Source organism: Macaca nemestrina, chromosome 13, assembly GCF_043159975.1.
Source record: "Macaca nemestrina isolate mMacNem1 chromosome 13, mMacNem.hap1, whole genome shotgun sequence".
NCBI classification, from domain to species: Eukaryota; Metazoa; Chordata; class Mammalia; order Primates; family Cercopithecidae; genus Macaca; species Macaca nemestrina.
In genome coordinates this window covers 69,564,780-69,589,466 of record NC_092137.1, presented here as the reverse complement: position 1 = coordinate 69,589,466, position 24,687 = coordinate 69,564,780, and the positions used below count along the sequence as shown (strand labels likewise).

Sequence of the window (24,687 nt, the reverse complement as noted above, 5' to 3'; positions counted from 1 at the left end):
AAGAAAAGTTACCCAGAAATATGAATATGTTCATGATAATCTAAAATCTTTAAAAAGTCCTTGTGGAGCTTTAAAACTTCAAATTACTTGTTGATAATATGGAAATAGCGATCTATTAACTTGTTAGATATATTTATAGATCAGTGGTCCTTTAATACTTTTGGATAAATAGACGGTGACTTGACATATCAGATGCTTTGTGTAATATTTACTTAAACATGGATTTTTGAAAAGTGGACTGAAGACCAATTTGGTTCTTTCCTTTGATTAGAAAATCAAAGAAATTACTTACATGCACTCTGAAGGCATCCTTGCTGGTGAACTGAAACATGGCCCTCTGGCTTTGGTGGATAAATTGATGCCTGTGATCATGATCATCATGAGAGATCACACTTACGCCAAGTGTCAGAATGCTCTTCAGCAAGTGGTTGCTCGGCAGGTGAGTCGGGGGACTGTGAGAACACCTTGGGGATCAAAGAGGGGAGTTACGCTAGCTTATTTGAATGACTTACAAAACATATTTACACGTGTTAACTCATTTACTTTGGAATACAGCCTTTGAGGTTTACTTGTGAGGATTCAGATACTTAGAGTTTTTTTTTTTGAGATGAAGTCTTGCTCTGTCACCCAGCCTGGAGTGCAGTGGCATAATCTTGGCTCGCTGCAACGTCTGCCTCCTGGGTTCAGGTGATTCTCCTGCCTCAGCCTCCTGAGTAGCTGGGATTACAGGCAAACTCCACCATGCCTGGCTAATTTTGTGTTTTTGTAGAGATGGGGTTTCGTGTTGGCCAGGCTGGTGTTGAACTGCTGACTTCAAGTGATCCACCTGCCTCAGCCCCCCGAAGTGCTGGGATTGCAGACATGAACCACCACTCCCGACCCAGATACTTAGAGTTTTGAGAAGAACAAGGTCATAGATCTCATATTGAGCAGAACCAAGACCAGAACTGAGGTCTTGGTCTCCACATCCTGTCTTCTTTCAGTTAACATATGCTGCTCCTTTTTAATTTAATACTTTTAAAACATTTAAAAATGTATTTAAAAATATTTTTAAATATATATTTCAGCTGGGTGCAGCTGCACATGACTGTAGTCCCAGCTACTCTGGGGACTGGGGCAGGAGGATCACTTGAGTCCAGGAGTGAGACCCTGTCTCTAAAAAAGTAAATAAAATAAATTAAAAAAAAACACACGTGATATATTTCAGGGGAAACCTAACATCTAGGTTTTATTTTAATATTATATAATGGAGTTTTCTTCACATCAGTTGGCTTTATATATAAATTCTAACAGATACTATTCCCTAAGCACAATGTGGTGGTAATGAACTTGAGCTTTGAAGTTAGGCAAACCTGCAATCAAGTACTAAGCCTGGTATTTCTTAGTTGCATGAGTTTAAACAAATTACTGGATCCCATAAAGCTTCTGTTTCCTCGACTATAAGTAATAACACTCAGATTTGTTACATAGGAATTTAAAGAAGTCTGTCAGTGAGGCTTCATGTGGATTATGCAGTGCAGTTTTTGCACATTCATAAGCTATAGCCCTGCCTTTGCCTACCAGTGATGTTGTGTATGTGTGTGATTTTCTTTCCTAGGGGCGGCCTGTGGTAATTTGTGATAAGGAGGATACTGAGACCATTAAGAATACAAAAAGAACAATCAAGGTGCCCCACTCGGTAGACTGCTTGCAGGGCATTCTCAGCGTGATCCCTTTACAGCTGCTGGCTTTCCACCTTGCTGTGCTGAGAGGCTATGATGTAAGTCATCTACCGCTGCAGAAATCTTGGGATGGTTTTTTACCTGGATACATTCTGATTTTTTTCTCCTAAAATTTTAACAATAGTGTTTGAGAAATATCTGTCACCTGTTATATTTTCATGGCCCAATTTGTAGGTTACATCACATCTTCTTACCCATAGAACTTGAAGGAACTTGGGGTTCACCTCCAAGATTGTGACTCACCTTGGGTAGTCTCCACCTGTTTTCTTAATATAACCCATGCCTCTTAATAGGGCAGCTGTTGGCATTTGGCAAGACTGTTCTTTTTTGTTTGGAACTGTCCCACACATTGAAGACTTTTTAGCGTTCCTGGTTTCTCAGACATTGTGGCAACCAAAACATTGTGCTTTTGTTTTTACTGACCCCTGTGAGGGCTACTACTTCTGTAGAGGACCACAGTAGCTCTTTCTGTGTGAACTGGCAGCTTTAGCATGCTTTTTCCTTACCAATTTCAGTTTTTTTCAGGACACATTATGTGATTATATTTTCTAATCTAATTATTTGTAGTCTGTAATAAAGATGGTTAATGATTGTATTGTTTTCTGTTTTTATAAACAAAAATAATTTGCTTATAGCAACCCCCCTTCCCCAGTCTGTATAATCCCTCAAATCTTGCTTTTTTTTTTTTTTTTGCAGGTTGATTTCCCACGGAATCTTGCCAAATCTGTGACTGTAGAGTGAAGAATATCTGTACAAAATGTACGAAACTGTACAATTAAGCAACACAAGACACCTTTTGTATTTAAAACCTTGATTTAAAATATCACCCCTTGAAGCCTTTTTTAGTAAATCCTTATTTATATATCAGTTATAATTATTCCACTCAATATGTGATTTTTGTGAAGTTACCTCTTACATTTTCCAGTAATTTGTGGAGGACTTTGAATGATGGAATCTATTGGAATCTGTATCAGAAAGATTTTAGCTATTATTTTCTTTAAAGAATGCTGGGTGTTGCATTTCTGGACCCTCCACTTCAATGTGAGAAGACAGTATGTTTCTAAAAATTTGTGCTTGTTTCACCATGCTTCATTCAGACCAATGAAAGAGTAGTGCATTTAATTGGAGTATCTAAAGCCAGTGGCATTGTATGCTCATACTTGGACAGTTAGGGAAGGTTTTGCCAAGTTATATAAAGATAAGATGTGATTTATTTTGAAATTTGTTTCTGTTTTGTTTTTAAATCAAACCGTAAAACTTAAAACTGAAAAATTTTCTTGGTAGGATTTATATCTAAGTTTGGTTAGCCTTAGTTTCTCAGACTTGTTGTCTATTACCTGTAGGTGGAAGAAATTTAGGAAGCAAAATATTATAGTAGTGCATTGGTGGGTCTCCAATCCTTAACATATTTGCACAATTTTGTAGCACAAACTTTAAATTTGAGCTGCTTTGGACAACTGACAATATGATTTTAAATTTGAAGATGGGATGTGTACATGTTGGGTATCCTACTTCTTTGTGTTTTCATCTCCTAAAAATGGTTTTCATTTCCTTGTATCTGTAGTCTTTTATTTTTTAAATGACTGCTAAATGACATATTTTATCTTGTTCTTTAAAATCACAACACAGAGCTGCTATTAAATTAATATTGATATATTCAGTATTCTCTTAAACTTTGTCACAAGGAAGAATTTCCTATAGTTAATTTTAACTTCCCTTGACTGCATTGTTGCGTAAAACTAGTCCCTTAGTGCCAGTTTGGAAGTTATTTGTGATTGTTTGGAAGATTTGCAGGTCGTTGACCTCATCATTTCCAGTATATGTGGTAGGCTAAGCTCAGAAAAAGGTATGTATGCTTTACACTGATAGCCACCAAATTTAGTATTACATTCTAGGTATTTTTCTCTCTGTATTTTCCGTGCTCTACCCCTGAAATATATTTAGGAATAAAGAAGATATAAATAAAGTGATACTGGGGTATGTTCAGCTTATAGGTGTCAGAAATGGAAGTTGACAATTTGGATTAAAATATTTAAAGTAGAATATTATTATTTGATACCCCCAAAATTATGAGTAATGATTTCTTCATGGAGCTTTTCTGGCCAGATCTTCAAGGCTATAGGAGAGTGTGTCTGTTTTTGGTGAAGTCCTTCTTTTTCAAAGTTTTTTACTTTTAAATTGTGAAGGTAAGCTATTTAGCACAATTATTTAAGTAAGCTAAGTCTTTTCCTTCCTTTCTTTTCTCATTTGAACTTCTTGGTGAGGTTAAGATTTTCTAATAGTTATTGTTGTTGCCAGAGAAGCATAGAATTCTGCTTGTGTATTAGGGTTAGAGAAAGATTTGTTATATTTTGAGGTAATTTGGAAGGACTTTCATACATGGTGACTAGAAACCTGATCTTTTTAAGAATAAAATAGGGTCACTATTTACATTATATATATATATATATAGCTATTATAGCTATGTTAATCTACTTTAATTGTTTCTAAGATTATTTTGTGTAAGTCAGCTAGTGTGTGTATATTATCATTTCTTTTTTTTTTTTTTTTTTGAGATGGAGTCTCGCTCTGTCGCCCAGGCTGGAGTGCAGTGGCGCAATCTCGGCTCACTGCAAGCTCCGCCTCCCAGGTTTACGCCATTCTCCTGCCTCAGCCTCCCGAGTAGCTGGGATTACAGGCGCGAGTATCATTTCTTATGATTGGTATATTAACATTTTACAAACATGATTCATGTGGGTTTGTAGCATTTCTTATAGTTTAAAGTTTGATTCAGCATTCTAAGTTAAAACTAATGTGTGAAATCAATCATTAGCGTGCATAATCTCTGTCTCCCTCTCTGTGTGTCTTTCTATGAAGCACATGTGTACACACACACACACACACACTTACTGAAAGCTAGGGTAAGTTCTAAACTGAATATCGAAAACCAAAATTAAGAACAAAGAAGTGATATTTTCCAGACAAACATGGATTCTCTGCCGGATGCAGAGGCTCAGCCTGTAATACCAGTCTCCACTTTGGGAGGCTGAGGTGGGAGGATTGCTTGAGCTCAAGTTTGAGAATAGCCTGGGCAACATGGTGAGACCTGGTCTCTACAAAAATATTTTTGGCCGGATGCTGTGGCTCACACCTGTAATCCCAGTACTTTGGGAGGCCGAGGCAGACAGATCACGAGGTCAAGAGATCGAGACCATCCTGGCCCACATGGTGAAACCCTGTCTTTACTAAAAATACAAAAATTAGCTGGGTGTGGTGGCACGTGCCTGTAGTCCCAGCTACTTGGGAGACTGAGGCAGGAGAATCGTTTGAACCCAGGAGATGGAGGTCGCAGTGAGGTGAGATCGCGCCACTGCACTCCAGCCTGGCAACAGAGCAAGACTGTCTCAAAAAAAAAAAAAAAAATTTTTTTTTTAAATTGGCTTGGCATGGTGGCTTGCACCTGTAGTCTGAGCAACTTGGGAGGCTTAAGTAGGAGGATCACTTGAGCCTGGGAGTTTGAGGCTACTGTGAGCTGTGATTGCGCCACTGTGCTTCAGCTTGAGTGACAGAGTGAGACCCTCCTGACTCAAAACAAAAAACATGGTTTCTCCTTCTCTCCTGTCTTCTTACTCTCTATCCCGTTTGAGTAGTGATTTTTAAATGCTTTTATAAGTTCTTAACATAAAAGAGACATTGTAATGAGGCACACTACTAAAGTGACCATGCCCAGTTAAAACCAGTGTAATATAGAATAAGAAAATCTGATTTTTCAAAAAAGATACTCTACATAAAGAATCCTTCATATAAAAAGTTCTTTTTTGTACTACATTTAAAGTTTTAATTCACTCATGTATAACTGAGAATTCCTTACCCTCTGAGCCCTTTTTAGGCAGGGAGGCATGTCTGTCATCTAGCATGTGGCCCAGTAAATGATTATTACATTGGAATCAGTTTTTCAATCTTTTAAAAAAAATTCTATGCCGTAAGAATAAAAGATAAAGGGAAAAATTAATGTTAACTATTTTTAGCTTATTATAACTATGTCAACAAGTGTTTATTAATACCTATTATGAGAAAGTCACTGTGGTAGGCATTGAAAATTACATCATCTTTAAAGCAGTGTTTGTCTCCAGGTGGACTCATCACTAGCAACGACTAGGTTCATTGGAAGGCATAGGGTGAGAGAATGGGAAGATGGAGTGGAGGTGGGTTGTTAAAGTGCTGTGAGTGAGTGATTTTGTCTGCTTGAATAATGGTCCATGTTTGGGGGCATATTGTGTTTCATAAGAAGTGAAAGGTATTTGCAAAGTAAGCTACAAATGACCCATAAATCTGTAAACAACACTCCTTAATATGCAAAGATGAAAAACAAGCATTACTACTACCCAAAGAGAACTGGTGCTTGGTGATGTGGAGATGGGGCTGTTGGTTAAGAGAGCTATTACAGGTTTTCTCTCTTAGGTTTCATAGGAGGTAGTTTCTGAGGTGAGATTGTTTTATCTTTTTGAATACAGATCTCTTGTTCTGAGTTAGTTCTGAGGATGGGAGGAAAGGAGTTTTTTTTGTTTTTGTTTTTGTTTTGCTTGTTTGTTTTGTTTTGTTTTTGGCTCCTTAGTAATACTCCTCTGACATTTATTTCTATTCTTCTTCAAAGAAAGGAAACCAACTGAAATGTTTGCTTTAACAAACATTTTAAGAAGTTCTTTGGGTTTTTTCCTCCCTTTTAAAAAAATTAGGATATACCATAGCAACAAAAGAACTAATGTAAACTATTGTACGCTACAACTTAAGTGATTTTTTTCTAAAGAAGCACAATGTCATTGAAAGTATTATTGAGAAGGATCATAGTCACATTGAATTTGTGAAGGCCAAAGAAATTGAAGGGAATGTTATTTTCTTTTTATGATATTCACATATTTAGTAAATTTTGTGTACAAGAATACCAGGCAGAGTGTTTTACCCATGGAAACAGGTTTCAGATTGCTTTGTTTTTACTGTTAGAGTCTCAAGTTTAGAAATGTTAGCACTTAAATCAGTTTTTTCTCACTATACTTAAAGATTGTTAATATTTTGGTATCTTCCTAGCTTGATGAATTTAAACATATCTTCAGATCTGTGACAGTGACAACCAATAGGACTGATAATATTAGCTTCAAACTGATAATATCCAGGGTTAAAATAAAAATCATAGTGAAAGCACGATTGTAAAATTATGCCATATTAACTTTTAAGTCTGTAATAGCTTGATATCAAAATGTTATGTTATATACCATAAATAGTGGCTAGCGAGAACATCTTTGGAAATTCTCAAATTACCTTTCTTACTACACTGTTTTCAGAATGAATGTAGAAATGATCCTGTTAGCTTTTCGAATGTTCTGTGATTGAATATGTTTTTGCTTAAATAAAGCTTTTGGTATTTGTTTAAATTACACTTCTTGAGAGGTGGAAATTTTAGAATAATCTTTGCTTTGTTTCAGTTTTGTGTTTTTTGAAATGAATGTTTAGTTTACTGAGCCAGTTGGTCATTTCTTCTTCATGTCTTGTTAAGTCCAGTGAGTAAGCCTGAACTGTGAATAAATTACCAAAAACTTACTTAGAATTTCATTTTGAAGCAATTTGCTAATATTTGAAGCGTATACACATTTGTAGTTATGTTAAAAATTGTACTAAGAATGTAGTCAATGTCTATTTTAGTTGTAAACATTTCTCATGTCAAAACTTTATTCATTACTGTTGATTTTAAGAGTAAGAAATCACTGCCTATGTATTACCAAAAGCCACATGTCTCTACCCCAACCTCCCAGTTTGGGAAAGAATCATTAGCTAAAACAAGGGCTCTGCCTTTTCTGATACCACACTCCACAGATATTTTCTCACATCTTTTTAAACATTTTGCAATAACATGTTGTTTATAGGAAGCTTACAGGGTATGCAATGATTAAAATTTTTAAGTGAATTAATAGTTGCAAAAGAAGGATAATAAGCCGGGCGCGGTGGCTCACGCCTGTAATCCCAGCACTTTGGGAGGCCGAGGCGGGCGGATCACAAGGTCAGGAGATCGAGACCACGGTGAAACCCCGTCTCTACTAAAAATACAAAAAAAAAATTAGCCGGGCGCGGTTGTGGGCGCCTGTAGTCCCAGCTACTCGGGAGGCTGAGGCAGGAGAATGGCGTGAACCCGGGAGGCGGAGCTTGCAGTGAGCCGAGATCGCGCCACTGCACTCCAGCCTGGGCGACAGAGCGAGACTCCGTCTCAAAAAAAAAAAAAAAAAAAAAAAGGCAATTTGATGGCCAAAAGAAGGATAATATTAAGGTCAGTGAGTAGCAAGACAATCTAAAGTTTCTGTAATATCTAGCAGTCTGTTCATTATAGAGCAAAGATTCCCTTACAGAATCCTTTTATGAACAGCAGGCTAGAGTCCATCCCTAGTGGTTATAGTACTTGCTATGTTTTTCAGGAGACAGTTATGCCAGGGTGATTTGAATGGATAGATGTGCTATTTTGTCTGCTTGTAGAATTCAGCCCAGTCTTTGGTCTCTCTCTGTCTCCCTCCAGGTTCACGTGAGTCTTCTGTCTCAACCTCCGGAGTAGCTGGGACTGCAGGCGCGTGCCACCGTGCCCAGCTAATTTTTGTACTTTTAGTGGAGACGGGGTTTCACCATGTTGGCCAGGCTTGTCTCGAACTCCTGACCTCAGGTGATCTGCCCGCCTCAGCCTCCCCAAGTGCTGGGATTACAGGCGTGAGCCACCGCGTCCTGCCCAGACATACCAGATTTGACAAGTATTGTATACTCTTTGGATCTTTAGGAATTAATTTTTGCCTCTGGCACTCAGCTTTGTGTATTTCGAAATGGAGATAAGTATAGGGAGGTCATGGAAGGAAAATTTCCAGAATTCCCAAACCATGTAACACTCATTGAGAATTCCAGATCCTTTATATCTAAAGGGCAAGTGAAGGAAACAGTATTGTGAACTGGGTATAACTCCTTGATTCTTACCTAGTACATTCTTAATTTGTGAGACCCAAAGGTTGATAAATAATAATTTAAGATTGTACAGTACTCTAAACATCTGCAAAGGTCTAGATGTTATCAGTATTACTAGTTTTTATTTCTGCCAGTAGCTCCCTTTTAGGTTACATTGTTGTCCTCTTTCCAGTGTGGCGTCTGTTATTGGTTTTTTACTATGGCAAGTTCATTAAAAAGCTTGCTCCATTGTTGTCTTCAAGTAATGCCCATAAGGAGGTGGAAGATACCTGAGACAATTAAGGCTTTAGCTTCTAGGCAAGAGAAATAACATTGCATTAAATTCCAAGTTTCTTTCTGCTAGACTTGAATGTGTCTAGCCACTCTAATTTATGGGGCCTTTTGGTTTTTTTCCTATTGTACTTTGTATGTAGAATTGTTTTGAAATATCAAGCATATTTGCTTTGAATTTGAGCTCTTTCTTAATTTTGTATTCTTTGAATAAAATGTAAATCCAATATTTATTATTAATTTCCTTTCATTGCTGCTATGCAGAAACCTAGGAAGTGTCGGGAATCTTTGTAGGATTTCTATCTTTTGTTCTTGGTTGTTAACTTGGACCCATGTGGTGTAACTAAAGTTTAGAGCATTTCTTTGTTTGAAAAAAACTAATTTAGGCCGGGCGCGGTGGCTCAAGCCTGTAATCCCAGCACTTTGGGAGGCCGAGGTGGGCGGATCACAAGGTCAGGAGATCGAGACCACAGTGAAACCCCGTCTCTACTAAAAATACAAAAAATTAGCCGGGCGCGGTGGCGGGCGCCTGTAGTCCCAGCTACTCAGGAGGCTGAGGCAGGAGAATGGCGGGAACCCGGGAGGCGGAGCTTGCAGTGAGCCGAGATCGCGCCACTGCACTTCAGCCTGGGCAACAGCGTGAGACTCCATCTCAAAAAAAAAAAAAAAAAAAAAAAAAACTAATTTAGAAATTTTTTCATATATGTAGTATTTTTTTGTTGCTTGAAGTGGTGAAAATAAGCTGGCCTTTGAATACAGAATTGACTTTGCTGACATGACACTGGGAATTTAAATGATTTGTGTCTTCTCAGCAGGGACAGATTTGTATAAATTAGTTTGTGTATTCCTAGTTCTATGAGAAGATACTGCTGATTTTTATTATTATTATTTTGAGAAAGGGTCTCTCCCAGTTGCCTAGGCTGGAAGGCAGTGGCATGATCATAGCTCACTGCAGCCTTGACCTCCTAGGCTCCAAGCTATCCTCCCACTTCAGCCTTCCAAGTTGTTGGGACCACAGGTATGCTCCAGTACATGCAGCTAATTTTTTATTAGTACAGAATATTCAGCAGACATTGTCCAGCACAGTTCACCCTTTGCAACACACATCTAGACTCACCCTTGAACTCATGTTTAAATTTCCAAAGAAAAACATGGCAATAACCCATCTCTACTAAAAATCACAAAAAATTAGCCGGGCATGGTGGCGGGCCCCTGTAGTCCCAGCTACTTGGGGGGCTGAGGCAGGAGAATGGCATGAACGCGGGAGGCAGAGCTTGCAGTGAGTGGAGATTGCGCCACTGCACTCCAGCCTAGGCGACAGCGAGACTCCGACTCAAAAAAAAGACTATCATGATTCTGCCTGTCATGCAGCAGCTATCCCTTTTGAAATGAAGACACACTCACCCTCTTCCCAAGAAGAGGAGATAAGAAGTTACACAAATTACTCTGTCCATTTCTGTGTGATATTATTCCTCTCAATCACAACCTCTCTTGATGTAAAAGTCTTATATACAGTCATCCCCTCTTGTGCACAAGGGATATATTCCAAGACCCCCAGTGGATACCTGAAACTACAGATAGTACCAATCCCTATTTATATTTATACTTTTTTTTTTTTTTGATCTGATAACCAGGATAGCTACTAAGTGATTAATGGACAGGTAGTGTATAAGGGTAGAGACACTGGACATAGGGGTGTTTTATGTCCTGGGTGGGACAGCTCAAGGTTTCATCATGCTACTCAGATGGCATGCAGTTTAAAACTTATTAATTGAAGCCATGCTTGTAATCCCCTAGGACTTTGGGAGGCCAAGGCAGGAGGATTGCATTCCCAATAGTATTCCAAGACATAATAGCTCAAAATCCAAAATCATACACATGGGAGATAAGATACTACAAATGATAGGATCAAATTTGCCAAGACTGCAAACATTTCAGGCAGTCCTCTCGCCTCAGCCTCCTGAATAGCTGGGACTACAGGTGAATGCCACCACACCTGATTTTTTTCCTTTATGTAGAGATGGGGTCTTGCTATGTCTGCCTAGGCTGGTTTCAAACTCCTGGCCTCAGGCAATTCTCCCCCACTCAAAAGAAGAGACTCTCTAGAATCTCTTTATCTGACTAAGGAAACTACTTCCAAAGAAATGCAATTGTCTTAAGAGCCCTCTTTCTAGGAGTCTTATAATCAGGAAAGATAAACCAGTGGAGAAGAGAAAGAGACTAAAAGTTGTCATCATGCCCAGATAGACTTTTCATCTATTCTGAGAGCAGCTTTGAGAGTTTACCTGAAAGACTATTTGCATAAGGCAACCTTTGTTCACAATGTAGTTCCACCCCTCACCTTCCTGTAATTTGCTGATCATATTCAGTTTTCTAAGATAATCATTTATAAGATAATGTCTGCCTCCCAGGTTGATTCATTTCCCCTAGAAATTATTTACTACCCTTCCAAAATTGCCTACAGCTCCCCATGAGGTGGGAGGCATTTAGGCGGGAGGACTGCCTAAAATGTTTGCAGTCTTGGCAAATTTGATCCTATCATTTGTAGTATCTTATCTCCCATGTGTATGATTTTGGATTTTGAGCTATTATGTCTTGGAATACTTACGGGAATGCAATTCTCCCGCCTTGGCCTCCCAAAGTCCTAGGGGATTACAAGCATGGCTTCAATTAATAAGTTTTAAACTGCATGCCATCTGAGTAGCATGATGAGACCTCTTCCTTATAAAGATGAAACCTTTTCCTCTTCCTTATAAAGAGGGTGTTTGAGTTTCAGCCATGTGTCCTTGCTTTGAGTCTCATATTTGTGGGATTCCCATGTCCATGTGTGTATGAAATTTGTATGCCTTTTCTCCTGTTAATCTGTCATCAGCTCGTTTCAGCAAACCTTCAGAGAGGAAAGAAGGGAAGCTTTATTTCCATCTCTACAATCTGTAGATTACTTATAATACCTGATATAGCCAGGCATAGTGGCTCACACCTGCAACGCCAGTGCTGTGGGAGGCTGAGGCAGGAGGATTGTTGGAGTCCAGGAGCTTGAGACTAGCCTGGGCAACGTAATGAGACACCATCTCTAGAAAAACTAAAATAAAAAAATTAGGCACAGTGGCTTGTGCCTGTAGTCCTACCTACTCAGGGGGCTGGGACAGGAGAATTGTTTGAGCCTAGGAGTTGAAGGTTGCAGTGAGTTATGATTATGTCATTGCACTCCAGCCTGGATGGCAGAACAAGACCCTGTCTCTAAACAAAACAGAACACCCAGTGCAATGTACATGCTATGTAAATAGTTGTACTGTATTTAAAAATTGGTATTATTTTTTATTGTTGTAATTTTATATTTTTTTAAACAAATATTTTGGATCCATGGTTGGTTGAGTCCATGGATGTAGAACCCATGGATACAATGGGCTGACTGTATCAGAAGCAATAAGAGGAATCAAATATATGACAAAGGTATAAGACAATAAAGAAAGACAAGGCAGATGTGAGGAAGGACTGAGAATGAAATATAACAATTGAAATTAGAATGGATGAACAGATTAGGCCCAGCTGAAGAGAGAATTAGTGAACAAAAAGATAGGTCTGAAGAAATAATCCAGAATGCAGCATTTACTATAGAGAGTGATAGAAAATGAGAAAAGTCAAAGCTTCTTTACTTTTTAGAGAATTTTCTAGGCCAGATTAAAGGCAAATCCTAGAATTTAGAGTGCTTCACAAATCTTAAGCTGATTAAAGGAAATTGCATTCTTAAACACATTGTTTTGAAACTGAACACAAAAGATGAAGAGATCTAAAAAGCAGCCAGAGAGATAAGACTACCCACAAAAAGTCAATTATTAAACGGACAGCTTATTTCCCAACTGCACCAGTGGAAACAAGGACAATGGAACTATTTCAAAGTGCTGAAAAAATAATTCATGAAACTGAATTTGAAGACTGATGGGAAAATGTGTTATCTGATGAATAAAAACTGGGACTCTCACTAAAATCTTCCAAAGATAAATGCTAAGGTGATGGAAAATGATCCCACAAAGGCTTAAGATGCAACATAATGAATGGTGACTGGGTGTGGTGGCACATACCTGTGGTCCCACTTACTCAGGAGGCTGAGGCAGAAGGATCACTTAAGGCAGTGAGTTCAAGGCTGTAGTGCACTATGGTCATGCCTGTGAATAGCCACTGCACTCCAGCCTGAGCAACATAGCAAGATCCCAGCTCTTTAATAAAGAATGGTGAGGAAAACAAAAGAAAACACTTTTAAATGAGGGTAAGTCTAAAGCACTAACTGTAAAACAGTAATGTTTTAGGAGCTATAAAACAATCCATAATGAACTAAAATGCTGGACAATAATATTGTAACTTAGGAGTAGATGAGCAGAGTTAATAAGGCTCTTTTTATGATGTGGCAAGAGGATAAAGATAACTTGTGACTTTGTGAAGTTAAATATGGATATTTAAACTTTTATGAAAACTAAAAGATTATAACTAGAGAATATAGTTTCCAAAGTGACAGAAGAAAAAAATGGAATTTAGAAAATCCATGTACATTTGTAATAATCACAACAAGTATAGAAGACATCTGAAACACAGGGACACAGAAAAGTTGAATGTGAAAGGCTAGAAAAAGGTACACCAGGCAAATCCCAAACCAAGGAAAGATGGTGAGCTACATGAATATGATGAGATAGGCTGTAAGTGAAAATGATTTATTTGAAAATAGTGCATCTTCCATGGAAAAGTTTGGTAGCTTCTCAAGAAGTTAAACATGGAATTACCATACGAACCAGCAGTTCCACTCCTAGGTGTATACCCAATAGAACTGAAAAGAGAAACTTAGGTATTTGTACACCAATGTTTGTATCAGAATTACTTACAACAGCCAAAAGGTGGAAACAATCCAAGTGTCCAACAATGAATGAGTAAACGAAATGCGATACGTACACACCATGGAATACTACTGAGTCATAAAAAGGAGTGAAGTCCTGATACACTCCAAATCATAGCCGAACCTTGAAAACATAAGCGAAATAAGCCAGACATTAAATAACAAATATAATTCCATTTATATAAAATACCTACAATAGGCAAATTCATAGGGACAGTAAATTAGAGGTTACCAGAGGCTGGAAGGAGGAAAAAATGGGGAGTTATTGCTTAATAGATACAGTTACCATGCTGGGTGATGAAAACTTTTGAAAATGAATAGTGGTGATCATTGCACATTGTGAATGTAATTGATGCCACTGAATTGTACACTGAAGAATGGTTAAAATGGCAAATTCTATGTTATATATATTTTACCACAATAAAAACAGTTTGAGACTGGATATAGTGGCTCGTGCCTGTAATCCAAGCACTTTGGGATGCTGAGGCAGGAGGATCGCTTGAGCCCAGGAGTTTGTACCAGCCTGGGCCACATAGTGAGTTCCCCATGTCTACAAAACAAACAAAAACCCAAAACCCTTAAGTGGGTGTGGTGGTGCATCTGTGGTCCCAGCTACTCAGGAGGCTGAGGTAGAAGGATCACTTGTGCCAGGAGCTTAAGTTTACAGTGAGCTATGATTGTACCCCTGCACTCCAGCCTGGGTAACAGAGCAAGACCTTGTCTCAAACAAAAAGTTTAAAAAAGCATTACTAGAGACAAAAATTGTTACCATAAAATGATAAAAGTTTCAATTTGCATTTAAAACTTTTGCCAGATGAATACATCCTTGTCTCTCATTATGATTTTAATTTATATTTCCTTTTTTTTTTTGGAGAGGAGTCTCGCTCTGTCACCCAGGCTGGAGTGCAGTGGCACGATCTCAGCTCACTGCAACCTCCGCCTCCCAGGTTCAAGCGATTCTTCTGCCTCAGCCTCCCAAGTAGCTGAGACTACAGGTGAGCACCACCACGGCCAGCTGATTTTTTGTATTCTTAGTAGAGACAGGGTTTCACCATGTTAGCCAGGATGGTCTCGATCTCCTGACCTCGTGATCTGCCCACCTCAGCCTCCCAAAGTGCTGGGATTACAGGCGTGAGCCACCACACCCGGCCTATATTTCCTTGATTATTAATGATTTGAGCATTTTCTCATATGTGTATTGACTGCTTTTTTTTGTGATAAATCTAATCAAATCTTTTTAAAATCAGTTTTTAAAAATTGGATGATTTATTGTTTTTTTTGTTTTTGTTTTTTTTTGAGACGGAGTCTTGCTCTGTCGCCCGATTTATTGTTTACTTTTTAACTTGGAGGGATTTTTTACATATTCTGAATTCTAGTTCTTTGTTGTGTATTGCAAATATGTTCTCCACTTTGTGACCTGTCTTTTCATTCTTTTTTTGGTATTGTATAGAAATCCTTAACTTTAATATAGTCAGATTGATCACCTATTTTCCCTTCATGATTTGTGTTTTTATGTAACTTGTTCAAGGAATCTTTCCTAGGTTTTAAACACATTCTCCTGTATTGTTTTCTAAAACCCTTATAGCTTTTCCTTTCATCCTTGGATTTTTAGTTCACCTGAAATGGATTTTAAGTTTGATATGATGTAGGAATTCATTTTACCTTTTTTGTTTGTTTTTCTTTGTTTGTTTGTGTTTTTTTGGCCGGGCATGGTAGCTCATGCCTGTAATCCCAGCACTTTGGGAGGCCAAGGTGGATAGATCTCTTGAGGTCAGGAGTTTGAGACCAGCCTGGCCAACACTGCAAAACCCTGTCTTCTATTAAAAATACAAAAATTAGCCAGGCACAGTGGTGGGTGCGGGTAATCCTAGCTACTCAGGAGACTGAGGCACAAGAATCGCTTGAACCTGAGAGGCAGAGGTTGCAGTGAGCGAAGATCATGCCATTGCACTCCAGCCTGGGCGACAGAGCGAGTCAGTCTCAAAAAGAAAAAAACAAAAACAAAAACAAGGCTTTTTTTTTTTTTTTTTTAATGAAGATATCCTATTTCCCAGCATGTTTATCAAAAAACCCATCCTTTCCCAATTTCTCTGCAATGTCACCTCTCATATCAAGTGTTGATAAGTGGGTTTGTTTCCATGGGCTATTTATCTCTATACCAATTCAACACTCTCTCCATTATGTAGCTTTATAAGAAGTCTTGATATCTGGTAGGGCAACCCTCCTTTGCTTATTGTTTTTCTTCAAGAATATCTTGGCTATTCTTTTTCTTTTCAATTTATATAAGGATTTTAGAAGCAGCTTGTCAAGTTACACAACTGCTGAGGTTTTTATTGGAATTACCTTAATTTTATAGATGAATATGGGGAGAATTGGCAGTTTTACAATGTTGAGCCTTCCAGGCTGCGCGTATGGTTTGAGCACATCTCTGCTTATATATCTCATTAATGACTCTACATTTCTATAATTTTTATCCATCGAGTCTGTAGTAGACTAAATAATGACTTCCAAAGATATCAGGTCCTAATGCTGGGACCTTGTAAATGTTACCTTATATGGAAAAGAGTATTTGCAGATGTGATTGAGTTAAGGATCTTGGGATGGGGAGATTTTCCTGGATTATTTGGGTGGGGCCCTGTAGGTATCATTGTAAGAGGGAGGCAGAAGGAGATTTGACACAAAAAGGAGAAAGCAATTAACCACAGAGGTAGAAACTGGAGGGATGCAGCCACAAGCCAAGGAATGCCAGCAGCCACCAGAAGCTGGAAGGGACAAGAAAGAGCTTTTTCCTGTAGAGCCTCCATAGGGAGTGCGGCCCTACCAGCATCCACTCCGTGATACTGACTTTGGACTTCTGGCCTCCAGAACAACTGTGAAAGAATAAATCTCTGTTGTTTTTAGGTCACCAAGTTTGTGGTAACTTGTTTCAGCAGCCACAGGAAACAATTCAGAGACTTTGCACATCTTTTGTTGTATTTATTCCTAGGTATTTGATATTTTCTGTTGTTCTTAAAATTATTTTTAAAAGCTGTTTGTTGCTGTTATAGAAAATCCAATGAAATTTGGCATGCTGATTTTTGTTTGCTGCAACTTTGCTAAACTTACTTGTTAATTCTAATGGATTTTTCTAGGTATATACTCATATTACCTGTGAATAACAGCACACTTGTTTATTTTCTTCTAATCTTTATGTACTTTTAAAAAATTGCTCCTTGGCCGGGCGCGGTGGCTCTAGCCTGTAATCCCAACACTTTGGGAGGCCGAGGCGGGTGGATCACGAGGTCAGGAGATCGAGACTATCCTGGCTAACATGGTGAAACCCCGTCTCTACTAAAAATACAAAAAACTAGCTGGGCGTGGTGGCGGGCGCCTGTAGTCCCAGCTACTTGGGAGGCTGAGGCGGGAGAATGGCATGAACCCGGGAGGCGGAGCTTGCAGTGAGCCCAGATCATGCCACTGCACTCCAGCCTGGGAGACACAGTGAGACTCCATCTCAAAAAAAAAAAAAAAAAAAAAAAATTGCTCCACAGTGCTGCCTAGGGCATCCATTACAGTTTGAACTGAAATGGTAATGGAAACATCTTTGTTTTGTCCCTGATCTCAAAGGAAAGCTTTCAGCATTTTATCATTATATTTACTGTAGACTTTTGTAGATACTCTTTATCAGGTTAAGAACTTTTTTTTTTCTTCTTCTTCTTCTTGGTTTGCTAAGAGGTAGGGGTTTTTTTTGTTTTTGTTTTTGAGACAGGGTCTCGCTCTGTCACTCAGGCTGAAGTGCAGTGGCGTGATCTTGGCTCACTGAAACCTCCACCTCCCTGGTTCAAGCGATTCTTATGCCTCAGCCTCCCAAGTACCTGTGATTTCAGGTGCCTGCCACCACGCCTGGCTAATTTTTTTTTGTATTTTTAGTAGAGACAGAGTTTCACCATGTTGGCCAGGCTGGTCTCGAACTCCTGAGCTCAGGCAATCCCTCTGCCTCGGCCTCCCAAAGTGCTAGGATTACAGGTGAGAGCCACCACACCTGGCCGAAACATCGTCTTTAGATCTCATAGTTTTATTGCGTCCATTGTACAACCTTAGGCAAGAGTGTGCAGTAGCCACGACTCTCTGTCTTCCTGGAGGGGGAAATGTTCATTGAAATTTGTTTAGGAACCACTTTCTCTTTATATACATGGACAGAACCACTGAAATCTATTGTTCGAACCTTGGTATGGGAGGGAGCACTGTGTGCTCGTGCAGACCTGGATCTCAGTGGAATAATACAGGCAAAAGTACCTTGCACATAGTTGCTCATATATTTATAACACTTTGAAGAAAGTAATGATGTAAAAGTCCGGACTTATGCTAAAATTTTATTTAGCTTCTCTTTCCCTGCTCCTCAATTGGTGCTAGAGCTAAAGAGAGAGACGTCATTTTCTCAGTGTTATGTTTGGATTGAAACACCAGAATAAGCCAGTTTGCCCTTATCTAAAAGTCGCTTTGATTCCCCATCTACCCTGGGTTGAGTTGGAAATGTGTGAATTGAAGCCTGAGTTGAGGTGTAAAAAAGCAAATGAAGATCTTACACACGTATTCACTGAAAGAATGTCTATAAAAGGGCTTTTAATGCTGTAATATATGGAACATATGTAACACCTGTAACATGTGGAAGGTGTTTTACTCATCAGAAATGTGAATGGGAAGCAGAAAATCAAGAGACAGAGACAGCATTACTAATTCTCTATTAAATGAAGAACTTTAAAAACGTTGAAAAGTAAGCAAAACTATGGCAAGCCAAGTAAGAGAAGCAGAGAAATACCAAAACTGACCAAACTCAGTAAATAACTTTACCTTGGCTTATTGCAACATCACTGTATCTCCGCAGGTCTGCTTCCCTATCAGGCTGTTTCCCTAATGTATCTCTAGGAGAACATTTCAAGTCAAAGCCATGCTTTATGCTCAGCCATAAATCTCATGCTTTATATGCTTGAAAATAATAAAAGTTCTACAGTCCAGTTAATTTCACTTCTTTCTTTTATATTATTAACGCTCCCATCCTTTTGGAGATTGGAATGTGGAATGCAATGTGGCAAATATTAAAAAGTGGGAAAAGATGTAGGAAAATAATCTGATGTCAATTTAGTTTTCCCTTGGAGTGGAGCAATCCTTTCCCCCAGAGCTCGGGCCCAGCTTGGCTTCTCGGCAGCCTCAGGCGGCCACACGGAGAGGGTGGCTCTCCCGCCTGCCTTCTCGAATGGGCTGTCTCGGATGGAGAGGATGGAGAAGGGATCCCACTTGAGGCTAAGTGGAAATAGACATGCTTGGACATGTCAGAATGGGGCTGCCTGGCCACCCAAAAGACTTCCTGGGGTGAGGGCCTGAGGAGATTCCTGCAGGGCTGAAATGATGAGTTTGCCCTCAGCCACAGGAGGAAGCTTAACGCTGAGAAGGGCCACCTGCCACCACTGGGACCAGCCCTGCGGTCTGTGGCTGGGATCTTTGGATGGCAGGGGCATGTGAGTAAACGCTAAGATCATCTGCTGACAATGCCTGTGAGGCAGTGGGCACAGCGCCTGGTTTGGGGCGTGTTTCTTGAGTGTAGCACAAGGAGGTGAAGGGTTCTCCTCGAAGCACCCTCCTCACCCATCATCAAGTGCCCTGACTTCCAGGTACAGTACAGAGGTGACGCGGGCCCTATTGGGCCCTGCTGCAGAGACAAGCCGCCCTGTGTCTGGCAGTGGATTTGTTCAGGGCCATGTCCAGGCATACGACCCAGAGGACTCAGAGACCTCCTAGGAGCCAAGGCCCTTGCAAGCAAGTGGGAGAAACACCTGGAGCCCATGGGATCTGGTTCCTGTGGGTCACATGTTAGTGTCATTTCATCGGCCCTGCAGGCTTGGGAGGCCCAAGGAAACTTGGGTTACATAAAAAAGGAAAAGCATACTGTAGTTTGGCAAACAAAATGCGTCTTTGTGTGTGAGAGTGTGTGTGAGAGAAATGAGCTTTCATTTAGAAGCATTGGCAGCAGTTCTAACTGGTTCCCAAGTCCTTTTTAAATGATATTTTCTGAGCCTGGAAACCAAGCAGGCAGATCATGGAATTTTGGCTGGAGATGTTTTTTAAAAAATGTAGGCTAGCAATGAAAAAGGAGGTGGTAATTTGGCTCTGAGGCCTTTATGGGCTGCAGAGCAAACCCAACAGGGTTACCATGGCGGCGCTTCTACTGTTTATATAAACAAAGGTTTTTTTCCTGACAAACATACTTCATATTTAATAATCCTCAATCCACAGGGGCCTCTTCCCTCTCTTTGTGTGTAGCTAGTTCATGCCATTTGGAACTGGGGAGAGTCTTATTATTGCATGTGGCTGTTTTCAGGCACCCAATACACTAGAATTAAGTGTTAAGTGCTGGTATCTTGAAGTGCGGGGTGAGAGGTACTCAGTGTTTGTGAGAGAGATCAACCTGTAGGAGAAAATGCAAAACAGGCTTTTCCTGGGTCCAGAGTCTCCTGGGCCAGCCACACCCAGCATTCAGAAGTAGACACTGCCACGATAATTCAGTTCACACTCCCAATACAACCTGCACAGCACCTACCACACCTCTCTGAGTAGCACCGCAGCCTTCAGATTACCACTGCCTGAGATGTCCACTTCCTGTTAGCCCATATCTAATTATGTGGGAAGACTTAACAAATCCTGCGTTGTGAGAGGACTCCTCTGGTTATGGGTAACAAAAACCCTACTCTATGGAACTGAAGCACAAAAGGGGACTTATGACTGGATCGTGTCACTGGAAAGGCTGGGGTAACCTGGCTTCAGGAATCACCGACCCAGCTTGTGTGCCTGTATCCCAGATTCTGGCACATCTGATATAGTTCCTGTGACCCCCCACTCCATAGTTTCCCCAGAGTCTCTAGGAAGACTCTGTCTGTTCAGATACGTTGGGTCTGACCTAAGGAGTTTGAGTGTTCTCAGGCATCCTTTCTCTAGGAACATAGAGTGATGAGAAATGCCAGCCAGCTTGGGCAAAGTCACTCACCTTTTCCTCCCTCTGGAACATCCAGCCACCTCTCTAGACCTGCCCAGGAGCTCAGAGCAGCCCAGGAGGGCCTCTCAGTTGTTGTCCCCTCACTGCCCTCTGGGGTCTCCAGAGCCAGCAGGGAGTACTGAGGGTCCCTCCTAGCTGCAAGCTCCAGAATTCTCTTTGGATGCCACTGCCAGGGTTACCCTGTGAATAAACTGGTTCTACTCCAAGGGTGTCACATGTGCATGATGTAGGTAGACAGAGCATCAGGACTCCAGTGATCCCAGACAGAATCCCCATGACCTCTGACTATCGCCAGCAGCAGCCAATCTGTGGGTCCATATGTTGGCTTCATTCCCCCAGCTTTGGGATCCTTCATAACGACAGGACGTTGGTGTCCTCCTCCACCACTCCAAATGCCACAGGCATTTCTCAAAGTTTCTAGGAGTTTGCGTGTGTGTTTGGGTACAAGCCCATTACGTCTTTTGCTGGTCTGGGTTAGCAATCATCTGCACCTGTTGTGCCCTCTCCTCAGGGCCCATGGCCTTGCCCCGCAAGCTGGTCACCCCACAGCCGCTACTCCTGAGGTACTACCAGGCTCAGTTCTTGCGCTGAGTGGGGCTGGGACCACATACCACAGGGTCACCCTCTCATTCACTGCTCCACCATCTCCTTTCCACTAAAACTTTCTTCTGCACTAAAAGATCCTCATGTCCCCTGCCATGAACACCACAGGCATCTATTTCAACAGGTGATCCCCTGTTAAACAGAGTCACCCAAGAGACCCCCGGGGGCACAGCGCTGCTTGGAGCACACCAGAGCTGGGGTCTAGTCCTCATTCTCTGCCTTTTCTTTTATACCCACGTGATGTTTTCTCTGTTAATAATAATAATAATGATAATAATATCTGAGAGAACTGTTGCTTAAAAATGTAAAACAAAACCACCGTGTAAATGGAGCGGGGTCTTCATCGGAGAGTCTAACCTTGGGGGCCCTCCGCAGGAGGGGGCTGAGGGGCCCCCAGTTGATGTAAAGAAACCACTGACTGCCAGAGAGGAAGAGGGATTTGAGGATGCCCGAGCCAGGGAGCGTGGAGCAGCCAGGCTTCGTGGCGGGGCCTTCCACAGGGGCATGCTGGAGTTCAGCACTGAGAGCACTGGGAAGAGAGGGACAGCAATGGGCTCCTCAGCCCCTCAGCAGGAGAAGATGGTGACCGCCACAGTGGCCCAGACTCCTGGAATTTCTGAACTACTCTTTAATTGGTTGGAATTTTGGGGGTCCGCAGAACCCAAAGTTCTCCAGGTGGAGCCGAACCAGAAAAATGCTACTTTGTGGTGTTATTGTGACCTCCACCCCCGCGCCATATCCACCCCAGGTGGGTGTGAGCCGGAGATGGGGTCACACAAACGAACAGAGAGGCGCTGGTCACAGCGGAGGAGCGCCCCGCACGACAGCCTTGCGGAGACGGGCAGCGGCCACACGGGGGCAGCGCCTTCCCAGCCTGAACGAGCACAGACGCGGCGAAGCCCGCGGGAGTCGGGAGGAAGCGCAGTAAGAGGTGGCCACGCGTCCTGGCCCTGTGCCCTTCCTTACATTTCTCGCTCTGCGGGGCGCGCCATGCCTGCAAACACAGGGCGTCAATGGCCTTGGGAAGCTGGAATGTGGGGTGTGCAGAATCCTATCCAGCGCAGTCTAGGGCAGGACCCAAGGGACACCCTGTGGGCAACCCCCACTCTGGGATGGTCCCCTCCAAGTTCCTCTGCCCGCTCTCTGATCTCTCCCAGATCGGCACCCTCTCCCTCAGAGAGCGGCCCCTGGGCTTCAGGCACTTTTCTAGGCCCTGGCGGCACAGTCGTCCCGGGACGCTGTCTGGAAGGCAGGGACAGTAGTGTCCCGTCAGCGCCTCCTACCTGCCACCACTTCCACCTATGCCAGGAGCCCCAGACCCGCCTCCAGACCCGCACCCGCCGAGCTCGGTGCGGAAGAGGCTGCAGGCGCCCGGGGCCCTGCCCTCGGAAGCAGGGGTCGCAGAGGGGCTCCGGCCTTGAGGTATCTTGTGTCAGCCGCACACCCGGGCGTGGCTCTGGGACCGGGAGTGGGGAAGCTGCAGAGGCGCGCAGTGATCCCAGGGGGGCGTCTGGAGACCACAGAAGGGGCGGTGCTCACGGGACAGGCGTCTTTCTCGAGGGCCACAGTCGGGCCAGCGGGGCATTTCTCCGGACGGCCTCTCCCCGCTCGCTCTGCTGGGAGGTTCACGCTTCCACCCTCAGCGCCGGGCCACCCTGCCTCGCCCTGCGGAGCCCCCAAGCGGGTGTCAAGGGCAGCCGCACCCACGCGGAAAGCTCAGTTTCCCCTCCTGTCCTTTGGGTTTCTGTGGCTTCTTTCTGCCACCGTAGCTGGAACCAGGACGTGGCCGTGGTCCGGGAGAGCTGGGCCCAGAGTCCCGGCTTCCTGCGTGAGGGGGAGCGGCTGGGAAGCGGGTTCCTGGCGGCTGGACCACCGCCCCAGGTGGGCGTGCGGACCCGGAGCCTGGATTCACACACATAGAGCCCTCCTACAGCGGTGCACGCCCCGCGCCCGCTCCCTTTCCTGGTTTTTGGTGGATACAGCCTGTCCCAGGCCCACCAGTTTAAATGAGTTTAAATCCCCACGCAGCCGACTTTGAGGAGAGAATTCAGGAAGCTGGCACGGCTGCACCTCCAGCCGGAAGGTTTTGTGTCTGACATTTGATTGCAGATTGCAACGTTTCAAGGCTTTATAGTTCAGGGGTTGAAGGCAGGAGAGGGAGCCTATCTGTAAATATCTTTCTCCTTAAAATGCGGTCTCTCCCGCCTCTCTTCCTTTTGGCTCCTTTCCCTTTTTTGGCACAGGAAGATGGCTGAGGTCAGCGAGGCTGGGTTGTTTCCCTGTCCACAGCGCATTAGGGACCAGAAAAGAATGTTGGCGTCTCTGAGGTGAGCTGCTGTCACCTCAGGGTCCCGGGCTGGGGGTGACAAGGGCTAAGCTAAGACGAGGCCCCTAGGTGAGTGGATTTTGCATTGATTTGGAAGTTGGTTCTGGCTATTCAAAACAGGGCGGAATTCCTTGGTGTTGAGGTCGCTTTGGAACTCGAGGTCTCACTTATGCCGGCTTCTTGCTCCAGGAGCGATGGCCCTGGTGGAGAAAGGGAAGCCGCGCAGCCTCTCAGGTGGCCACATCTCCCTCTAACCCGCACTGGCAGCTTGTCTGAGGTCTGGCTGCAGAGCTATCTGAAAGGAGCTGCGCTAGGAGATGCCAGTGGGGTCTCCCAGTCACACAAAACTGCAGGCACAAATGGGTTGGCCATGCCTCAGTCTAGACTGCCCCCCTCATCGCCCACCCCAGTGCCTGACCAGCTTGTAATTACTTGACCAGTACATGTGACCCTCAGCAGTCACCTGCTAATATAAGCTCCGATTTCAATCCACTTCACATGCCCCCTGCCCACGCAGGACCCTCACCTCCAACCTCCCCCGCCCCACCCCCTGCTCCAGTATGCCTCGACTCCCCAGGCCTGCCTCAGCCTGCTGTCTTAGAAGAACTGGTAATGTGTGGTCCTGGGCTCTGGACTCTGGCCTCTGCATCGTGTCAGCACGTGGTTGCCCTGGGCCGGAAGAGGGACACTGCTGTCCCTTCTGGTATTCTGGGCAAGGGGATGAGTAGGCTTTTCTCCAAAGTCCTGTAACACAGCTGAGATCAGGCTGAAATATTTAGCAGGACCATCCTGGAGGCTTGGACAAGCACAGGGCAGTGCGGGGCAATCCACCTCCCAGCGTGTTGTCTGCTAGGGCCATAGGATCATCCTTGGGGAGATGGGGACT

At 42.7% G+C, this 24,687-nt stretch overlaps 1 protein-coding gene across 3 annotated transcripts in view; it reads left to right on the top strand.

The window, feature by feature from the left end:
• The window catches only part of LOC105465201 (glutamine--fructose-6-phosphate transaminase 1), a 67,634-nt gene extending 60,502 nt beyond the window's left edge, over window positions 1-7,132 (top strand). For all 3 annotated transcript variants that reach the window (XM_011713478.3, XM_011713477.3, XM_011713476.3), the window contains 3 exons: window positions 272-439; window positions 1,598-1,759; window positions 2,418-7,132. In XM_011713478.3, the coding sequence (XP_011711780.1) occupies window positions 272-439; window positions 1,598-1,759; window positions 2,418-2,462 (375 nt within the window). In that variant the 3' untranslated portion in view covers window positions 2,463-7,132. The remainder of the gene's footprint in view (window positions 1-271; window positions 440-1,597; window positions 1,760-2,417) is intronic.
• Window positions 7,133-24,687: the final 17,555 nt, after the last annotated feature.